Source organism: Gavialis gangeticus, unplaced genomic scaffold, assembly GCF_001723915.1.
Source record: "Gavialis gangeticus isolate Ggan-Ray unplaced genomic scaffold, GavGan_comp1, whole genome shotgun sequence".
Lineage (NCBI taxonomy): Eukaryota > Metazoa > Chordata > Crocodylia > Gavialidae > Gavialis > Gavialis gangeticus.
The window spans coordinates 12,947,452-12,966,220 of record NW_017729032.1 but is presented as its reverse complement, the minus strand read 5'-3'; the positions used below and the strand labels follow the sequence as shown (position 1 = coordinate 12,966,220).

At 44.8% G+C, this 18,769-nt stretch overlaps 1 protein-coding gene across 1 annotated transcript in view; it reads left to right on the top strand.

Moving 5' to 3' along the window:
- Positions 1-18,769, top strand: part of ME3 (malic enzyme 3) — a 270,934-nt gene that overhangs the window by 169,008 nt on the left and 83,157 nt on the right. The window contains exons 4-6 of the mRNA XM_019524700.1: positions 1,830-1,905; positions 10,405-10,566; positions 12,938-13,041. Of these exons, the coding sequence (XP_019380245.1) occupies positions 1,830-1,905; positions 10,405-10,566; positions 12,938-13,041 (342 nt within the window). The remainder of the gene's footprint in view (positions 1-1,829; positions 1,906-10,404; positions 10,567-12,937; positions 13,042-18,769) is intronic.

Here is an 18,769-nt window from a genome sequence, read left to right as displayed (position 1 = left end):
CCTAGCTGGGGTCGTTTGACCCCAGTACTCTTTCCTGCCCATGGCAGGGGGTCGGACTTGATGATCTGCTCAGGTCCCTTCCAACCCGACCAACTATGAAACTATGAAACGTATTACCTCCCATGAAGTTAACACATCATCTATTAAGTTATTGGTTAGCTGGGGGTAATGGTATAGTTTGTATATCCTAACTTGATTTGATTAAGGGCAGTTCTTTTCTAATGAGCCTTACTTCCTATGATTATGTTTGCCCCCTTGGTGCGTGTTTGGCCTCTTGCTAACTGCATACATGTTTGCCGTTTTGGGAAGTGGGGGGTAAGGATGTGCATGGCATCACAGCAAAATATGTGTCGAATGTCAAATTATTTGTTGAATATAAGCTATTGAAACAGCATACACACTGTGCCTGTAGTGGTTTTTTGATTAATTTGCTTTCATTAAGTGCCAGATGGGCTAAGCCAAACATTGTCTAGTTACATTTTATCTTTCATAAAGCAAAGCATCTAAAAATGTAATCCAAAGAGGAACAGAAAAGTCATATCCAATGTAGAAATCTTTTGCTTATGCTGGATTCTTTCTTTTAAAGCACAGAGCAGGTCAGGGTGACACCTAATCCATGCAGAGAGTCTCTAAGGTGTCACCTTGCCCTGCCTTCTGCCTAACTTCCACCTAACATGGCTAACCACCCTCTGTTTCTTTAGGCAAGCCTGTGTTTTCTGCAGTTCAGATACTGCTTGTACGAGGCTGGTTGCCATGAATGAGTTGTGGCTGTCCCCAGTATAGTGACAGTATCAGTGACTCTCTGTACCATGGTAATTGCATTTCTGCTGTGAAAAGTGTCACTGGCAAAAAATAACACAACGTTGCACATTTTCTCCAGCTCCCTTTATGCATTCAGGGTCCCATCTGCTGTCATTAAGAATAAACTTTAATCCTGTAAAAACTGTGGTTTTGAGACAGCACTGGAAGCTACTCTGGCTTGTGCGGGTCATTGACAGAACTATTTGCTGAGCTCTGCTTAAAGGGCTGGTAAACAACACATGTGCAAACCCATTTAAGAAATTTGATGCTAAATTTGTCTCATTCTACCCCCAGATTAGGCTCCTAGGTCCTAATGCAGAAGGCAAAATTAAGATCAGCCTTACAAAGCCTCATTTTTAAGTGTCTACCCATCTAGAGGAATCCACAGTTCAAAGTGAGATGCCTAGGTTTCCTGTGCAATGCAAGGGGAAAGTTAGACTCATCAGAATGGGATCCACAGAATGCAGCAAGCTGAACAAAAAAACACCTCATCTAACCAGGAGGAAATGCTGGAGAGAGGGGCGAGGCATGGGCACCTCACTCTCAGCTGGAGGGCTGTGCCTCCCCCCACTCGGTGTTCATTTCCACGAATGCTCTCATAGAATTAGGTACCTAAGCCAGGACAGTCTGTAATATGGCAGATCCTGTGCCCAAACTAATGAGCATTTTCAAAAGGTTAAGTAGCTGATAGGTTCTGTCACACAAGTGGTGTGCTAGGAAGACATCGAGAGTTGGTATCAACTAATACTGTGGGGCAGTCTTTCCGTGCCAATAAGCAAAGCCATAGTCAGGCATTTTGGCACCCCATGTAGGTCCTGTGCAGAGTGGCCCCCCGCGTGCTACCATGTAACAATACTTCCATTTGATTTGGCATGCCCTGTGTGAAGGCACCCAGCGCCAGTGCACAGCTGGCATGGCCTTTGCTACAGTACTACCAGTAAGCCTCTTCATGTTCAGGTTCAGTAAATCATCCATTACGTAGTCTCCTATTTTCTTACAACTGGTTTGCTTTTGTTTTCGTACCACAGTGGGCTGTTTATCACCATTCATGACAAAGGCCATATTGCAACCATGCTCAACTCCTGGCCAGAAGAAGATATAAAGGTATGTTTCACTTCTTCTTTTACTGATGGGTAAATAATAGCATGTGCAACCATGGTCGTGTCTACACATCGCCCTACAGTGATGTAGCGACGCGCTACATTGCCACATGGCACGCTACAATGACGTAGCAACCACATGATCACCAGCTACATCACTGTAGTGGCGTGCTCCCCCAGTGAGCACGTGTAGACCCAGGCATGCTTCCCCCTAGTATAGCATACAGCTACGGTCACATAGTGCAAAATCTAACCATGTGCTGTGCACACAGCGCAGTAACCATCTGTACTTCCAAAAGGGCAGTACTTCCAAAAGCAAGTACTAAAGCATGGTGCCGTAGCAACGTCACTGTACGGTGCCATGTAGAGACATGTCCAATGGGAAGTAAGCACTGAATAGGGATTTTAGTGCCAGATTTTCTTGAGTTAATTTAGAGATTTACTCACTATTTGGAATTCACATATTCACCAGTTTCTTCCTCTGTGTTACTTGGAGCCACACACTCTGTCATGGACTTAGCAAACAGTGCAAATGTATTTCTCTTTATCTCCACACCTGCAAAATAAAATATTTAGCCCATTATAAATCATTGGATTCTCCTACAAAGATCCCAGGGTTTTTTCCGCTTATGAAACAAATTTAACTGCTCTTTCCTGTCCCTGAGCTTAGCTTTAAGACATGCAAACATCTTTTTTTAGATTTTCCTTTTGCCAGCAAGAAATTCTCATGGGTCCTCTTCCCTATATGCCCACTTGTTCTTTGTGGAGCAGTAAGACATATTTAGGACTTTGCATATACCTACTGGAGATGATAGTACCTTTCTAACTGATGAGCTGTGTTTCCATTATTTTTCATTCCACATCCCTATGTCTCTGTACAGTAGCCCTTCAAAAGCATGAGTTGAGATACATTCTCTGGCCCAAAGAATCCAGTTAGAGGACCAGATTCTGCAAACATTTGCTTGGGTTTGCCACTTTGCTCACAGGCGTATTTCCACTCAGGTTAGTGGGACTTTTCTAATAGGAAGTGGAGATGTGGTAGGAAATGTTTGCAGGGTTGGGCCCTTGGGCAATACCTAAGACATGGGGTTGATGGTGATTTTCCCCCAGTCACATGTATGTACCAAAGTTTTTGTTATATCTGAAAGAGGGCTCAGAATATATAGTGTCGTTGTTGTTGAGTAGTCTGTAAGTCTCCTTCCCAATTCCTGAGGAGTCACACAGTGCCTGGAGCACTTTCAGCTTCTAAATATCAGATTTTATATTCCAAAGCCCAAAAAAGTGCTTATACTCCACCCAGCAACCTCTCATTTTAAGTTCTCTCCAATAAAGCTTGAGGCCAGGATAAAGCCTTGGCACTGAATTAAGACAGAAAAAAATGTAGGGCATGCAGATAACCACCTTCCACTAGTTTGGATCTGTTTGTGCCTCTTACTGCTTCTTTGTGGGCCTCTATGGACTCAGCTTTAGTCTCATATCTTCCAGATGTTTCTTCCAGGTCAGTCCACAAAAAGTTGCTGAAAGCTGAAATCTTATGAGTATTTTCCATTCCTCAGAATAATCCAACAGAATTTAAGAGGTTTCCAAAAGAAAAGTCAGTATGTTCCTCTAATGTCAAATTTTGAATTGGAGCAAACAAAGGAAAACTAAATATCTTGCCTTTCTGTAGGCTTTCTGTCCAAGAATTTCAAGATTTTCCATTTGTCCAAAAGTCTCAACATTCCTTTGTGGCGGCTAGATGTGTTTTTGCAGATGGGGAAACTGGCATGGAGGCTGGAGATGTTCAAAAAGCCTAAGCCTGAATTGAGTCAACCTTTGCAGGTTAGTCTAACCTGGCTAGGCTAAACCAGTTTGTAATTGCAGTGACATTCTCTCTGGAGGCAGGAAATTCAGGCACATGCCTGCAGTGCCTCAGGCTAGAAGCCAGGGGGCACTAGAACAGCCCTCCCTTCCCTTCAAGTGCTGACCTGAGTGGGGGGAGGAGCTGTCCAAGCCTGGGCAGGACCTCTGATTAAGGATATCTGCCTGCACCATCCCAGGCTTTTCCCTGCTGGCTGCTGAAGGAGCAGGAGTGTTGCCAGACCCCAGCCTGGGCTAGCACTCTGAGGCAAGGTGGGGAGGGCTGGGCTGTGCATCCATCTATTGATGATACAGAGCTTTTCAGTCTCCCTCCCTGCTTCTTTATACTGTCTGCAGCAAACTGACAGGCAAGCAAGCAGCAGGGGGCTGATAACAGTGTTTGTCACCCCATCCACAAAACAATAGCCTCTCTCCATTAGTTCAAGCTCTTCTTAAACAGCTTTTTCCAAGTTAGAGATGACCTGGTGATTAGCTCCAAAAACTACTAAGTGGTCACTGTTTTGTCTGCCTGTCCCAGTGAAATTGGAGACATGCACACAGACACCTCTCAGCATTAGCTAGCATACCACATGCCTAGGGTCCATGGGGCTGGGGTCCATGCTGTGGGAGATGGGAGGGAGAAAGGGGGTGTTCCTTGCTTAAGCAGTGAGCAGCAAGGGGAGTTGGGGCACAGGGAAGCCAGGCAGACCCTGTTGTACCTGCAGTCTGTGCCAGAGCTCTGGTCAGGGAGCAGGGGGGTAGGACCAGCTCTGCTGTGGAGCAGAGAGCCCCGCCCAGCCCAGAGAGCAGGCTGGGATGCTGAGTCTGATTTAACTTAAACCAGCAAGGGGTCTGGGACAGACATTGCATAAACCAGTTTGACCCAAATCAGTTAAGTCTGATACTACATTCAACCAAATTTATCTCAAACCAGTTTTAGCCATTTTCAAACCGGTTTATATGCACTGAACATCCATTCTGTTACACGTTTAAACCACTTTCTGGTCACTTAAACCGGTTTATGTCTGTCCCTAGCCAGAAGAGAGACTGTGAGCTGCCCAGCATCACTGAGAGAGCGTGTGGCAGAGCAATCAATAGAACCGCAAAGTTTTGCTTCGTTATCCTGTAGCTGTCACAGGACTGTCCTCAGCTAGAGAAGATGAGCTTTGTTTACTTGGTGTCATACAAAGAAGGACTCCACACAAGCACACCTGTTGCTCTTGTCCATATAGTTTGTCTTATTTCAAAGTGCTTCACAGGCTTGGGTCAAATATCTCCTCTGCAGTTCACACAACAGAGCAAATTGCCTGCGTTCTGTTCTGCGCTAGCTAGGTTTCTGCTGCTTTTACTTTTTTCAGTCCTTGGCATCTGTGTCTAGTGGGTACAACACTCACTCTGGTTTCACAAATCTGGGATGCATAAAATTATCCTCTATATAACAAATTTACAAAGTGAAAAGGGAAGTTCTGCATGAGTGACGAGGTGTGCGGGCCCCTCAGCAGCCAATTGCTGACCCCAGGAGCACTGGGGGCTAACTGGAAGTGCCACCGGGAAAACCAGAAGTGCTGCTGGTGCTTCTCAGGGAAGGCACCGGATGGCGCTCCCCATTCCCTGGCCGGCAAGGGCCAATTGCAGGAGGGCCCCTATGCATCACCTATGAAGTTCTGTATGCTTTGTTGAGGACACAAAACAGGATCTGTGGCTCCAGAAGATGATTTGATTAGTTCAGACTTTTTAAACAACAATATAACTTAGACATGTTATGTTGCTCGCATGAAATTTGCATTGATTTCAGTGTAAATCAAATGAGAGTAGGAGTCATATAAGAAGCGTGAGCGTGCATCCAAAACAGATGGAACCTTGTCCACTCAAAAGGAGCCTTACCCCACTCTGGTTAATGCTCAGCGCTGGTCTACAAAGAGAGCCACAGGGGAAAATCTCCCCAAATGATGTTGAATAAATGCATTTGCTACAGGAAAGGCACTGCTGTTTTCCCTTAATTACCATCTTGCCACTATAATGGTATTGTATACACTTGATCCAGCTGCCATATAGTCTGCGGTGGGTCTACAGCTGTGTTGTTCATTTTAATGCATTTGCACGGAAATTTTGTTTTGGGAGGCCCTAGCTCCTAATGACAAGGAGCTGGCAATTCTCAGCAACAAAAGAGCAAACACTGTAGGTACTTCTGGATGCCTTTCACATGATCTATATGACAGAGCACACCAGCATTTGCTGGGGAGGCAAAATGCAAATACAGGTACATTTGTCTTGTGGATCTTTATCGTCCTCCTTGCTCCCATTCCTCCTGTGATTATCCATGGACTCATTCTGTGTCATTCTTTCCTTCCTCAAGTTAACCAGTCATTTTTAATGGCGTGAATAACAGAACAGCAAGGTCCTGGAGAGATGTACATTGCTCTTATGAATAGCAATGTTTGACTATTCATCGGCAATGAAACTAAAGCCATGTGACACAAGTGTAAATCCTCCCATGGCATCTCTCTTTAATTATCTGAAATATGCTAAAAAAAATCCACAACCAGAAGTCTTCCTGAACCTGAAAAATTGTCTTCCTAAGTGAGTACAAAATGTTATGTGCCCTAGCAACAATCCCACCCATCTTTCTTATTCCTCACCAAAATTAGTAAATCTGTTGAGATAATGTCTAATCCTCCATTCTCTTGTTTCTTCTAAAAAGTACACGCGAGCGTATGCTCTTCAGGCGTTAACTCTGCAGATCAATAAATAAAAACAACCTCTCCACAGACTTCTCCTTTGATAGCCAAGCCAAAATTTAAGTCACGCTCATGCAAATAATCCACATGATCTGGGTTTGAAGGCTCCTTTCCCTGAAATTCATGGCCAGAGATGGACGCATTGGACTTGTCATTGGATTAACGTGTTTTTTCTACATCAAGGCAGCTCTGCCATATCTTTCTGTTCTCCCTGATTTTGTTTTGTCTTGGAGGAATACTGCATGCTTGGGATAAGACTAGCAAAAAAGGGAGCTAGCCTAAAGCTAGTTAACTTAGACCAAAGCTTGCTAGATCTTCATAGTGTAACATAAGGTGTCTGACTGTTGATCCTGCTTTTATTTCTTTATCCATTTTCTGTGAAAGATTTTAAGCATTATAAGGTTCCAAAAGATCAAAAACAACCCATCCGATAAAGAAGCACTTGCAATCAGATATTGAGCACTACCCTGGGAAGCAGATGGCAGTGAACACATGGGCAGGGCTGAGAGGAGCCTTAACACATGTGTGTCAAGTACCACAAGTCAATTAGCAATTGGTTCAGTCAAGGTAAATTAGCCCATTATAGACATAGACCCACTACATGGTTTGCTGCTAGCATCTGAAGGAGAGAGAAGACACAAGTAAAAGAGGATAGAACAAAAATAAAATGAAGAGGAGAACCTTTTGCTGATGTCTTGAGAACAGGAGTCAAGAAAGTAGGTGTCCATCCCCAGCTCTGCCACAGACTTCTGGTGTGAGCTTAATCGAGTCACTTAACATATTTCAGTTTCCCCATCTCTGGAACAGGAACAAGAATACTGGCCCAAGATTTCTTCACGGACACAGATTGTGAATACGTACAAAATGTTATGGGAATCTTGGCTGACAGGCACTATAAGTGAACGGAAAGTATTATTTTTATAAACACAGTCATCATGATTTAAGGATCAGTTAACATGGGTAGACCTCCAGTTGGGTCAGTTCTAGGAGGGGAACTGTGATCAGTGTACAGGGACACAAGTAAAATCATATTGCATGGACTAACGCATGGTCTGATAGCAAGCTCTGTTCAGTGAAGAGAGATATATTGAATGAGCAAAAGCACGTGGCTTTTAAATTAGGCCAACTTGAACCATTTTAACATAACCTAGCCATTCCTGTGTACATGTAAAATGTTAGCTCACTGCGAAGATTTCTCTAGGGAGACATCTGGTAGGTGCATGTGTTAGATCAAGGGCAGAGTCAGAGGGTCTCCTTTTGCCAGAAATTACTAATAATCCTTTGCCCTTCCTTTTACCTATGCCTGAGTACTGCCTGCCACTGCCACTCTAGATCCAGAGTCCTGTGCTTCTGTGCTCCCACTGGGCCTTGCTGGGGTCCTGCTTATCCTCCCCCTGCAATCACCAGCTTGCTCCTCTGCATCCAGTCTGACCTTCCTTGCCATTCATGTCCCATCTGAGTTGCACTTGAAATCTTACCTTGTTGGACCATGTGAATCTTCGCTGCTTCCAGCCAGAGTAGATGGTGTCTGTCCTGCCTCGGCCAGGGCAACATGTCCTCCTTGGGCTGGGTGGGTGATTGAGAGGTAGCAGAAATTTGTGTTTCATCTGCATGCTCTCCTGATGCCATATAAACCTGAAGAGCACTATCTCTAGGGTGAAGCACTTCTCTTGGGGTTCAAATCCTGCAGTCCTTGGTCAGACCAAACCCGCTCTGACTCCAGTGGGAGTCCTACGTGAGCTGGGACTGCAGGATTTGACCCTAGAGAATGACCTCTCCTTTGGCATGCAGCTCTCACATCTTCAGAGCTCTTCACTAGTTCATCTTCTCCCTGCTGTCTGCACTGCGCCCATGACACTCTCCTGATGGCTGTGGAAAACCCTTCCCTACTTCAGTGCCTCAGGTCCTTGACTCCCTTTATATTCAGAGCAGCCTCCCATTCCACTGCACTGAGTGCCTTCCCGTTCTTCAGGTGTCTTCAGGAAGCCTCACCTGTAAGCCCTCCTGCTAGGAAATCCCTTCCCCCTCTGCCCATTTCACTGCTCCCACTTGAGGACTGGATTGTGGAATGGCATATTTTATACCTAGTATAATGGGTTGTTACGGGTGTTCAAAGGTCATGAAATCAGATTTAAAACCAAGATCGTGGTTTATCAGACAGTCATGATCTCTGTCTTACTGTATGGATCTGAGACATGGGCAATGTACAGAAGATACTTCGAGTCTATGGAGAAATACCATTAACACTGCCTGTGGAAGAGCCTTTGAATCCAGTGGGAGGACAGACGCACCAACGTTAAGTGTCCTCTTGCAAGCAAACACCACAAGCATTGAGGCAATGTTAGTCCAAAATCAACTTTGCTGGGACAGCCACATCATCCAGATGTCCAACGCCAGACTCCTGAAGCAAGTCTTATTCTCTTAGCTCAGTCAAGGCATACACTCAAGAGGAAGCGCTTCAGGGACGTTCTCAAAGCCAACTTGAAAAAATGCAACATTGACATCAACTCCTGGGGGGACTATTGCCCAGGACTTCCCCAAATAGAGGAAGAGGCTGCTGCAAGAATCTCAGTTCTCTGAAACTTCACAATGACAACAGGAGATGGAAAAGTGGGAGCGGCAGAAACAGCGTGTCATGAACCAAACCAAAAAAACCAGAGCCCCCCATGCCTTGCAGAAACACCTGCCCAAGTTGCAGTAGAACGTGTCAATCCTGGATTGGCCTTGTCAGCCGTCTTTGGACCCACAGATAAGGGCATTCTGCAAGACAATCATCCTTGACTGAGAGGGATTGCTGATGATGACCTACTGTAGTGTCACTTACGTTTATGGCACTATGAAAATAGAGATACTGGGTTGTAGAGCCTGCAGTGTGTCAGTTTTGTAGTGTCACATTAGTTTTATCAGTCAGAGCCACCATCTTCTGTGGTGTTCACGTTTCTTTGCTGGAGCTACCCAAAGCTCTTTGGATCTGTACAGTAGGAATTGTTTATTTCGGAGGCCCTGTTGTCTGTACTCTTTCTCTTTCCCAGTCATTTTCTGTGTCCCTTCCCTCCTTTTTGCTTCTGGTTTTCTTGCTCTTGGATTTGGCTTTTCTTTTTTTCTTCTTGAATTATTCACTCTCACTCCTTCCAAGTCTGTGCATCACAGTTACCCTCTGGCAGGATGTTCCCACCAGCACACACACATGCACACACATGTCCCAACATAAGAAATTCCCTTTGGGATGATGTGCAAAGACATCAGTGCCAGAGACTTAAAACATAAGGCCAGTTCAGCTCATCACCACGCCCGTACATCCATGGATATGTCTGCCTTGCAGTGTGGAGGTGTCTGTCTTCTTCCTGCTCGTCAGCCCATTCCACCCCAGCTCTGATCTTTCTTTCCTTCCCCTTGCCTTTTTGAATGTCTCTGTGCTTTCCTCCCCCTCTCTCTCTTTTTCCAGTCTGTTCTTGCAGAGTCAGTGCTGTGCCGCTGCCATTTCATTCATCCCTCACCCAACACAAATGATACAAAAAGCAATATTACATGTTCTAGTTGATCTCACGTTGCTCTCTGCCGTGTGCTGCTGACTTCCTCCTGGCCTCGCAGCCAAGGATTGTGGTCTGCTACGTCTGTACAGACCTCTTTCCCTGTAGTGCTGTAGAAAGGAGGACAGAGGGCCCACATCTGTTTCTTGCATCTCTAGTGGCACAGCTGAGGAACTGAGTGTGCCTGTGTGCCTTTGCCTGTGGGAATATGTGGTGGGGGAATTTAAACTTGGGTGGATCAAAATTCCACGATCCCTTTCTATCCCAAATGTTCAGTATGGTAATAATCTTCCACCCCAGGCTGTCACTATAAAATTGCATTGTCAGCCTTCCACTCTCTATAACAGGGCTAAATAAAGCACTGGGAAAGTTATGCAACTCGTTTGATTTCTTTAGGCTGTTGTGGTGACTGATGGAGAGAGAATTTTGGGCCTCGGAGATCTGGGCAGCTACGGCATGGGAATCCCAGTGGGGAAGCTCGCCTTGTACACGGCCTGCAGTGGCGTTCACCCACAACAGTGTCTCCCTGTCCTGCTTGATGTTGGCACAGACAATGAGGTAAGCCTATTGTCTTTGTGGGCACATATGTGAAGCGAGGTTTATTTAAAGCCCTGAGATCTGGGCTTTAGATCTGGAGTTAGAGCCAAAGACATCACAGATAAGAGCAAGGAAGTTGCCAGCTTGCACTCCCAACTGGGTAGCTAAGAAACCCCAGCTCATGTTAGGAGTTCACAGACACACTGAATATCCTCATACGCCTCTGATGAAAAGCCTGAGGTGGAGCTTTGCCAGCTGCAGTTGAAGGGTGAGCTCCATCTTTCAACATGATAAGGTGAGTTAAAAGACTTCAGGCGCACAGACACAGATTTACGTTTCCTGTCATAATTATGAGGAAATGGGCACACATCTACGTCTGTATGGAGGCAATTGTATTTCAGCAAATGAAGAATCCTCACTGGGTGGTTTGGGGTTAATTAAGTTCAGTGTTTTGTCTGATTGCACATGATAAGAGGGCAGAAGGAATCCATCTGTTAGCAGTTTTCGCCTTATGACACTGGCTCAGCAGAGCTGAACTGCAACCATTTAGCTGTGCCAGAATGGACATCTGTGAGGATGTGTTTTTAAAGTGTATATTCTATGGTTATTTGTTGTGGCCAGGCCTTGTCAAATACACAAAAAGCTTTTAAAAAGTATTTGTTTCTCATTTGAGCATAAACAATCAAAACACACAATCCTTGGGAGAAACCTCAACGCCTCCAGACGTGCATGCCAAAAGACAGCAACCTGAATCAACACACTGGCTTTGTAGAGATGCTTAATACTCAAGGACCTCATTTGCAGTGTGTTCCCATTGCCTCGTTAAAACCAAAGCCAAGTGTCCTATGCTGGGTACTCAAAAATACAGAAAACCAAACAAGTGGCTGTTACTGAAAAATCAGATCTAAGTAATTTTTCTCAAAGCAGCAACTAGAGAGTCAGTCAGATAGACCTGAGGTTAAAACTCAGGAAGTCCTGGCTTGCAGATTTGGCCTCAAACCACTATCATGTTAAAAAAAACCCTATTTTAAAATTATTTGTTTGTGAGTTTTATGCTGAAATTATACATTCCAAATCTCTTCCTTGCCTGTACTTTTCTGAGGACTTTCATATACTTTGGGAGAAATAACTTATGGTTTTCAGAATTTGGATCGCCCAAATGGCTCGTGATAGCACACAATAGTTGCAGGTGATAGAGTCCTTACAGCCGTGGTAAAGTGCAATAAGCTGACCCAATTTGTGGTGTCAATGCCACACTACTTAGTGTTTGCCTTGAGGGTGTCTGGATGCACTGGACGTAAACCTTGCCAGGGTTATTTGACCCCAGCCGTCTTTCCTGCCCAGAGCAAGGGGGCTGGACCCGACGATCTTGTGAGGTGCCTTCCAGCCCTAAACGTCTGTGAATCTGTGAACACAAATGTGTTTTTTTTCCCTGGAAATGTATGTCCTAGAAGAAGAACTGAATCAGAAATAAAGGAAAACTCCTGTCAGATTTCCTGCTAAAGGAAAACAGCTGTAATTCTGTGGCTCCGAAGACAGATTTAGTTTTAGCGTACCGGCCAACATTTACATTTTATAGGTCTACAGGACAATCAGGCTCCAGTGGGAGCGCCCCCCATAACAGATGATTCAGTTCCTCAGTGCGACATTGAAAACATCCCTCTGGATGTCCCACCTGCCTTCTGCTCCCATTTTTCCTGTCGCTTTTTCCAGAATGCAGTTCCTTTCTCTGCTGAACTGGCACTTTTGGAGGTATCCCTTCCTGTCTGCCTGCGACAGGATGCACGTCCCAATGTAGACCGGTTTTGGTCTGGTTGGAAAACAACAATCGGAGCATTCTTCAACCCCAAGAAAGGCTCTGAGATTGGAATTAGAAAATGGCAGCAAAATCAAGTTACTGTTTGGTGAGAGAATAGCCTGCCTACGTTTACATACAGAGCAGGCGTTGAGGACTAAATTGTTCAAGCAGGGAGCAAAGGGTTTTGAATCCTTCTTTGAGATTAGCCGCTGATCTCCATATTGGCTGTCCTGCATCTAAACTGTAAAACACTTTGGCAGGGGAAGAATAGTGGCCTGAGTTTGTTCCTGTTTTGTGGACAGAGGATCCCACATAGTGCTAAGAGCACCACATTTTGTGACTGTGTTTCCACAATACAACACTCCGCCGAGTGGGTTTATAGATAGTGAACTCAAGCTGTGTCTTGTTCTGTGTATTGACATGGTCGGAGGAGGGCTTCATGGCACAAAAACTGGACAAGCCCGCTGCATTCGGGTGTTTTAGGGACAGTGATTAAATGTGACAGGAATGTGACAGCCGTTTTGGGAAGGCTTTGAGGGTCATCTCTGTCCAGCTGTGGAGCTGGCACTGTAAACAGCATGCTTTGTGTCGTAGGCTCTCCTGAATGATCCACTTTACATTGGACTGAAGCACAAGCGGGTACGTGGGAAACAATATGACGAGCTGATTGATGAGTTTATGCAAGCAGTTGCTAACAAGTAAGTGAGAATTTGTGTATGTCTCCTCTTAGGTCCTTCCATTTAAAGAAAGAAAACCAAGTTAAGCCTCTCTGGAAGTAAACAGTAGTTTAATTGAGAGTCAAGCAAAGAAAATCCACTGAAATGCAAATCTCATGGGTGGTCTGGAAATAACCCTTTGTGTGTGAACACTCCGTGTCAAATTTATTTATGATTTTAGAAAACTGAGATGGGCACTTGATTATTTATAACCATTTCCTGTACATACACCAAGCTTAGAGGTGATGACTACATAGTTCCTGGACTGTATCTGGCCTCCAGCATGTATAGAGAAATATATAGCACATATTCAGAATCTGAGATTTTAATTTTTTTTAAAGGTAAATTTCTACCTTTCGTGGTTGTAGAGAAAACCTTCAAACTGAAAACAGCGTGACTATGTGCAGGAATCTGAGAACAGCTTGGAAGTTATCCTGAGAGGTGTGAATATACTGCCTAGATTATAGGTCATGTAAGCTTTGAAACGGGTTTGGAATCAAAGCCCCTTGTAAAGGATGTGAAATTGTGGGAAATAGGAGGAGGAAAGGGATTCAGGGAGAAGAAAGGAAAAGATGTGCACACAGAATGGGAAGATGGGACACTGGTTAAAAATAATCCGGTGTTTAGGGTGCTGATTTTGGACTCAGGGCACTGACGTTCAATTCCCTGCTCTCCTTCCTGAATTTGGATCTAGATTTGTTTTGTACAACAGGTCAGTTTTTGCTGTCTTAGGATTCCCAACCTTAGGGTCATCGCCATTTGGTAGATTTGTGATCAGTGATGACCACTGCCTCTTTCTCGAGGCTATCTGGGAGGAGGAGGCAGATCCAAGAACTTTTTTTTCCCATTGCAACATGGGGTCACAACATGGAAAAAAATCTATGAGCTGCTGTTCACTGCCTCTGTGGACATGCTTGGCAGTACATATGTTTGCCCCTCCTGGAAAGAGGACCATGTATTAAAATCTCCAAGATTTGCTGAAGGAGAAAGGAAAGTTATTTTGAAAAAAAATTGGAAAAGGCTTAACCTCTCGAGGAGCATTTTCCACCTCTGCTCAGCACAGACAACATTAATCAGAAACCACAGAGTGCTGCAGCATGTTCTCCTGCATGCCTGACTTACAAGCTGCTCCACACTGGCTTGTCCTTTGTATTTGAAGGAGCCACGTTGATTATTGAGAATAAATTGCATCCCACCCCCTTCTGTTTGTCTCCAGAAGCCTGTTTCTGTGTGTCTGCCTCCCCAGCACTAGGGTTAAGTCTCCCATTAGGTTGTTCTTCATGGTGCCTGCCATTTGTACAAAAAGAGTTTTACAAATAGTCTTTCCCATGGCCCGGTAAAGGGTAAAGAATTGAAGGGGGGATAAGCAGTAAGAGTTCAGGACTGTTCATTTACAGTTGCTGAAGCAAATTATGAAATAGATTGAGTATTTTATGGACTATGATAGTACAACAACAAATTTATGTTACTATCTCAGGGTCTAGCAGAGGTGGGTTTTCAGATCGAGGAGTCAAGAGACAAGCAGTGAAATTCTGGCCGCGTTGAAGTCAATGAAAGTTTTACCCAGATCTCACACCACTGTGTGGCCATAGGCACTTCACCTGCACTGTTGTTGCAGTTTCCCCATGTATGACATGGGGATAATAAATGCTACTCAGCTTTATAAGTCTTAGACTAGCAGATATAAAGTGCAGTACATATTATAACATGATCACTTCATTAATAAGTGTGTCAGGACTATTTAGTAAAGATGTACAAAGTGGGGAAAAACTGGAGCTTATGCTCTTTTTTTTGTTGTTTCCCTGTTATGGATAAAGAAGCTTGGCTAAAATAGTTGGGTCTTTACCGTTTATTTTTTTATAGTAGAAATTTCCATCCTGCCTAATGGGGAAGATTGGTGACTAGAGAACTAGTGACGCACAGCTGTGAAATCGCAAGGGAGTAAAAGTAATTGTAAGATGCACAGGGTGTTAGGCTGTTTAAAATAATCCTTCCTATTTTAATTACAACTTCCAGTGAGCATTGTTGAGAAAGGATGTTCCCTAAATTCTTGTCTTTTTACCTGGCAGTGAGATCAGAGGGTAGCTCAGGAACTGCTTCTTTGAATATAGAGGAGGGTATGGTACAAAAACCTTGATAATGGACCCACCCATCATAAATCTGGCTCTGGGATTTGCATTCATGATGTTGAATGCAACATTTGCTGAATAGGCAGGGTACAAATTCAGCTGCCGCTGTCACATGTACTTCAAGAACAGAACAAAAAAGACAGGCAAATCCCCACTCCTTGGCTGCCACTTCTCCCACCAAAACATGCCTCCAGACAGTATGCCTCTCCTGTGCTAGCGGTTGGGGGAAAGATTAGCTATTGTTTTCCTATGGCAAGGCTCAATAGGCTAATCCCAGAAAAAGGGAAGAAGGGACTGTTTCCTCAGGGAACAGGCAGCTCCCAGCTCGTGGGGAGTGACATTGTAAAGCAGTGCCTTCCAGTGATTTGAGAAACATACTGGGAGCCAAGAGTCCTGTGCTGCATTCCTGGCTCTGCCTTTGCCTTTGTTATCTAGGATAAATTAGATGAATAAGCCCAGACTCGGAAAATCTCCTCCACACAGTGCAGAGATACTTACCTTGAAGTGGGTTGCAGGGGGGAAATCTACTCTTCTGAGATGGCTGGGTGAAAGTGTATTGAACTGAATTCTCATCACTGCTGTTAAGATCATTTTAGTAGTTTCTGATATTTTTAGTGCACATCTTATGACATAGTTAAAAGTGGGAACCCTGTACTGAACTGTGTTCTTAGGATCATAGGAAAGTATGGCTAGAAAGGACCACTTGAGGTCATCTAGTCCAGCCCCTTGTTCAAGTCAGCAATATCCTTAACTAAAGCACCCCAGCCAAGTGACTTGCTCTTGAAAATTTCCAGGGATGGAGATTTCACGATTTATCTAGGTAGCCTGTCCCAGTGCTTGACCACTCTCAGAAAGTTCCTCTTAATCTCCAACCTCCAACCTCAATTTCCTCTGCTGTAGCTTGAGGCCATCGCTCCTAGTCCTGTCCCTTATAACCACAGAGAAAAATCTAGCTCTGTCCTCTTTATAATCTTCGAAAACTGGAGGCAGTACTACCAGTGAGCCCTGATCAGTGCTGAAGAGATTATAAGAATTACCTTCCTTGATTTGCAAGAGATTCTCCTGTTAATATAACCCAGTTTTTGCAACAACATCACACTGCTGGCTTAAATTTAGCTTCTAATCTACTGTAACCCTTATTGTCAGATTCAAATCTGACAGATGCATTTGGTTTTGAATTTCCACCAAACAGTTGGATGCAAACTTAATATGAACTCTGCCAGGTCATAAAATGCAGCAGAAAATGGCTGCCTGTTAAAAAATGGCATGAGGGTGTGGCAGGGCACTGTGTGTGCCTGCCACTTTAAGGCCCTGGAGCTGGCAGCCGCCAGGTGCCTAATGAGGGCAGCCATTTTAGGTCCAGGACTGCCTATATAAACAAGGCAGTTTGGCCGCTGGAGGTCAGGTAACAACACTGCCTGGTCAGAGGGCTGCTGAATTTCATCTGGAGATAAGGGCGGAGCTGTAGGGGATGGTCAGGAGGCTCCTAGTCCTGGACATGACCTAAAACTGCACCCTGCTGGGAGTGGGTGGCCTGGTGGGGCTCTCAGTGGCATGGGAGCCCCCAGGAAATGCCAGGCCAGTTACCACCCTGGTGAAAGGCAGGTTGGTGTGCCTTAACCCCTAGCCCCCACCACCCGGTGGGTTACCCCTTTATGTGTAGGGCCCAGGGGAGGTGGACCCCTGGAGGGAGTGAGGGGCTAGAGACTCCAACTGATCGAGAGAGTACCCTCGACTGGCCCATGCTGGGGCTGGGACCAGACCGATCAAAAGGGGCAGGGGCCCACCGTGAGCAATGCCCGAGAGTCGAGGGCCGGGGTTCCAACTGGCCTGGAGGTGGGCCAGGGCTGGTAGCCAAAGGTCCCGGGGGGACCACACCTGAGAGGGGAAAATGGCTTCAGGGAGCTACGTAACCTGTATGAAGGAGGATGAGGCTGCCTGAGGAGAGGACTCTAGGTTGGGGTTCAATCAGAAGGATTCTGGGGCCCAGTGTGGGGCCGGTGATAATGCAAACACCTAGATGCCATCAGCGAGGCTTGTACTGTGGTGTAGAGGAGGAATGGAGCCGCAGATAGCTCCCCTGGCATCGGGGCAGAAAATGGGCAGCCTCCTGCTTAATTGCATCTATCAATTAATTCATTAAGATCAAGGCATGGCGGGCGAGAAAGCAGGCGGTTAGCCCAAGAGCAGGTGAGCGGGCCACATGGAGATCAGCCCTGAGCAGGCCCTCTGTTACAGGGTGCTTTCTTATTGTATTGAACCTTTACTTGTGAAAGGATGTGATTTCCCTGAACTCTGGAAGATCTGCTCTAAATTTAGTCATAGGATGATCCTGGGGAACGTGCTGTTTCCAGGATAAATCCAAAATTTGTATTTTTGTATATTGTGGGTGTATATGTTGGAACTCTTTTTTTTTTCTTTACCTGTGGTTTTTTTGTTTCCTAATGCTAAAAATTTTGCAAGAACAGTTTCCAGATTGCCCAAAATGGAAGCTGGTTGATTGGGTGTATGGCTCATCTGGCTTACAAAGATGCTTTTTAATTCATATAACAATCATTGGTCAGTTCTTTTGCAGAAGCATCTGTCCTATCAAATAATGGCTGGCTAAGGAGACACACTTCATAAAATGGAATGCATCCAAGTGCAGGAAAGCAAATGGAGAAAAGATTTATTGTTCTAATATAGTAATAATATCAAGCAGATGCTGTTCCAGTTGCCTACATTCAGAGGCAAAGCCTTGAGGCCTCGCGGTAATGACTGAGTAGCGGAACAGTGGGTTCACCAGTAGCACCAGAGTTAACACAGATATATTTTGAAATAAAGTGAGACACAGGCATTTTGTAAATGCATCATTAATGAAAGCCCTTTCCCAAACATCTGGATGAAATATTTGCAGATTTCCAGTGTTTGAACCTCCATTCATCGCCATCTCACCTAAAATGCCTGAAATATTTTCCTAATGAAAACTGCACAATTCTTGCTTTTGAATCTCTTATAACCACCAGTGGGAGCAAACCACCTGAAAAATGTGCCCTCCTGAGGCCAAAGTATTGACTTGTGGATTAAGTAGCCTCACAAAATGCTAATTGCCCAGTTCCCGTAAAGTGATTTGTTGTAGGGACCTAAACGATTTGTATTTTTGCTGTCCTCAGTCAGTAGCTTCTGCTTCTGGGCTGGAGAATATTCAAGGCTGGAGCGTCCAGGGAGTCCCATCAGAAAGAGTATCCCATTATATATGAGAGGCCCATGCACTGGAAAAATTTGCATGTGCAATTCAGAGATCCTAATGTGCCAAGATTTATTCCTTTCCACTGCAGAGGTTTAAAGCCAGGCTCGTTTTGTTGAGTCTCACTCTGCAGTAATAATGAGTTGGATCTGCGAGGCCCCTTTCAAAACAAAATAAGCAAGACCCAGGATTTACCAATGGTATTTTAAAAAGGTTGTCAATGCAGGGTTTTTCCCTCCTCTGTTGAATTCCTTCCCTCTTATTTCTTTTCTTCCTCCCATCCCCTTCTTTACCAGTCTCATTGTACAGTATTAGTGTTGCTCTGTGGTTCCAAATGGTTAGGAGTGCTGATGGA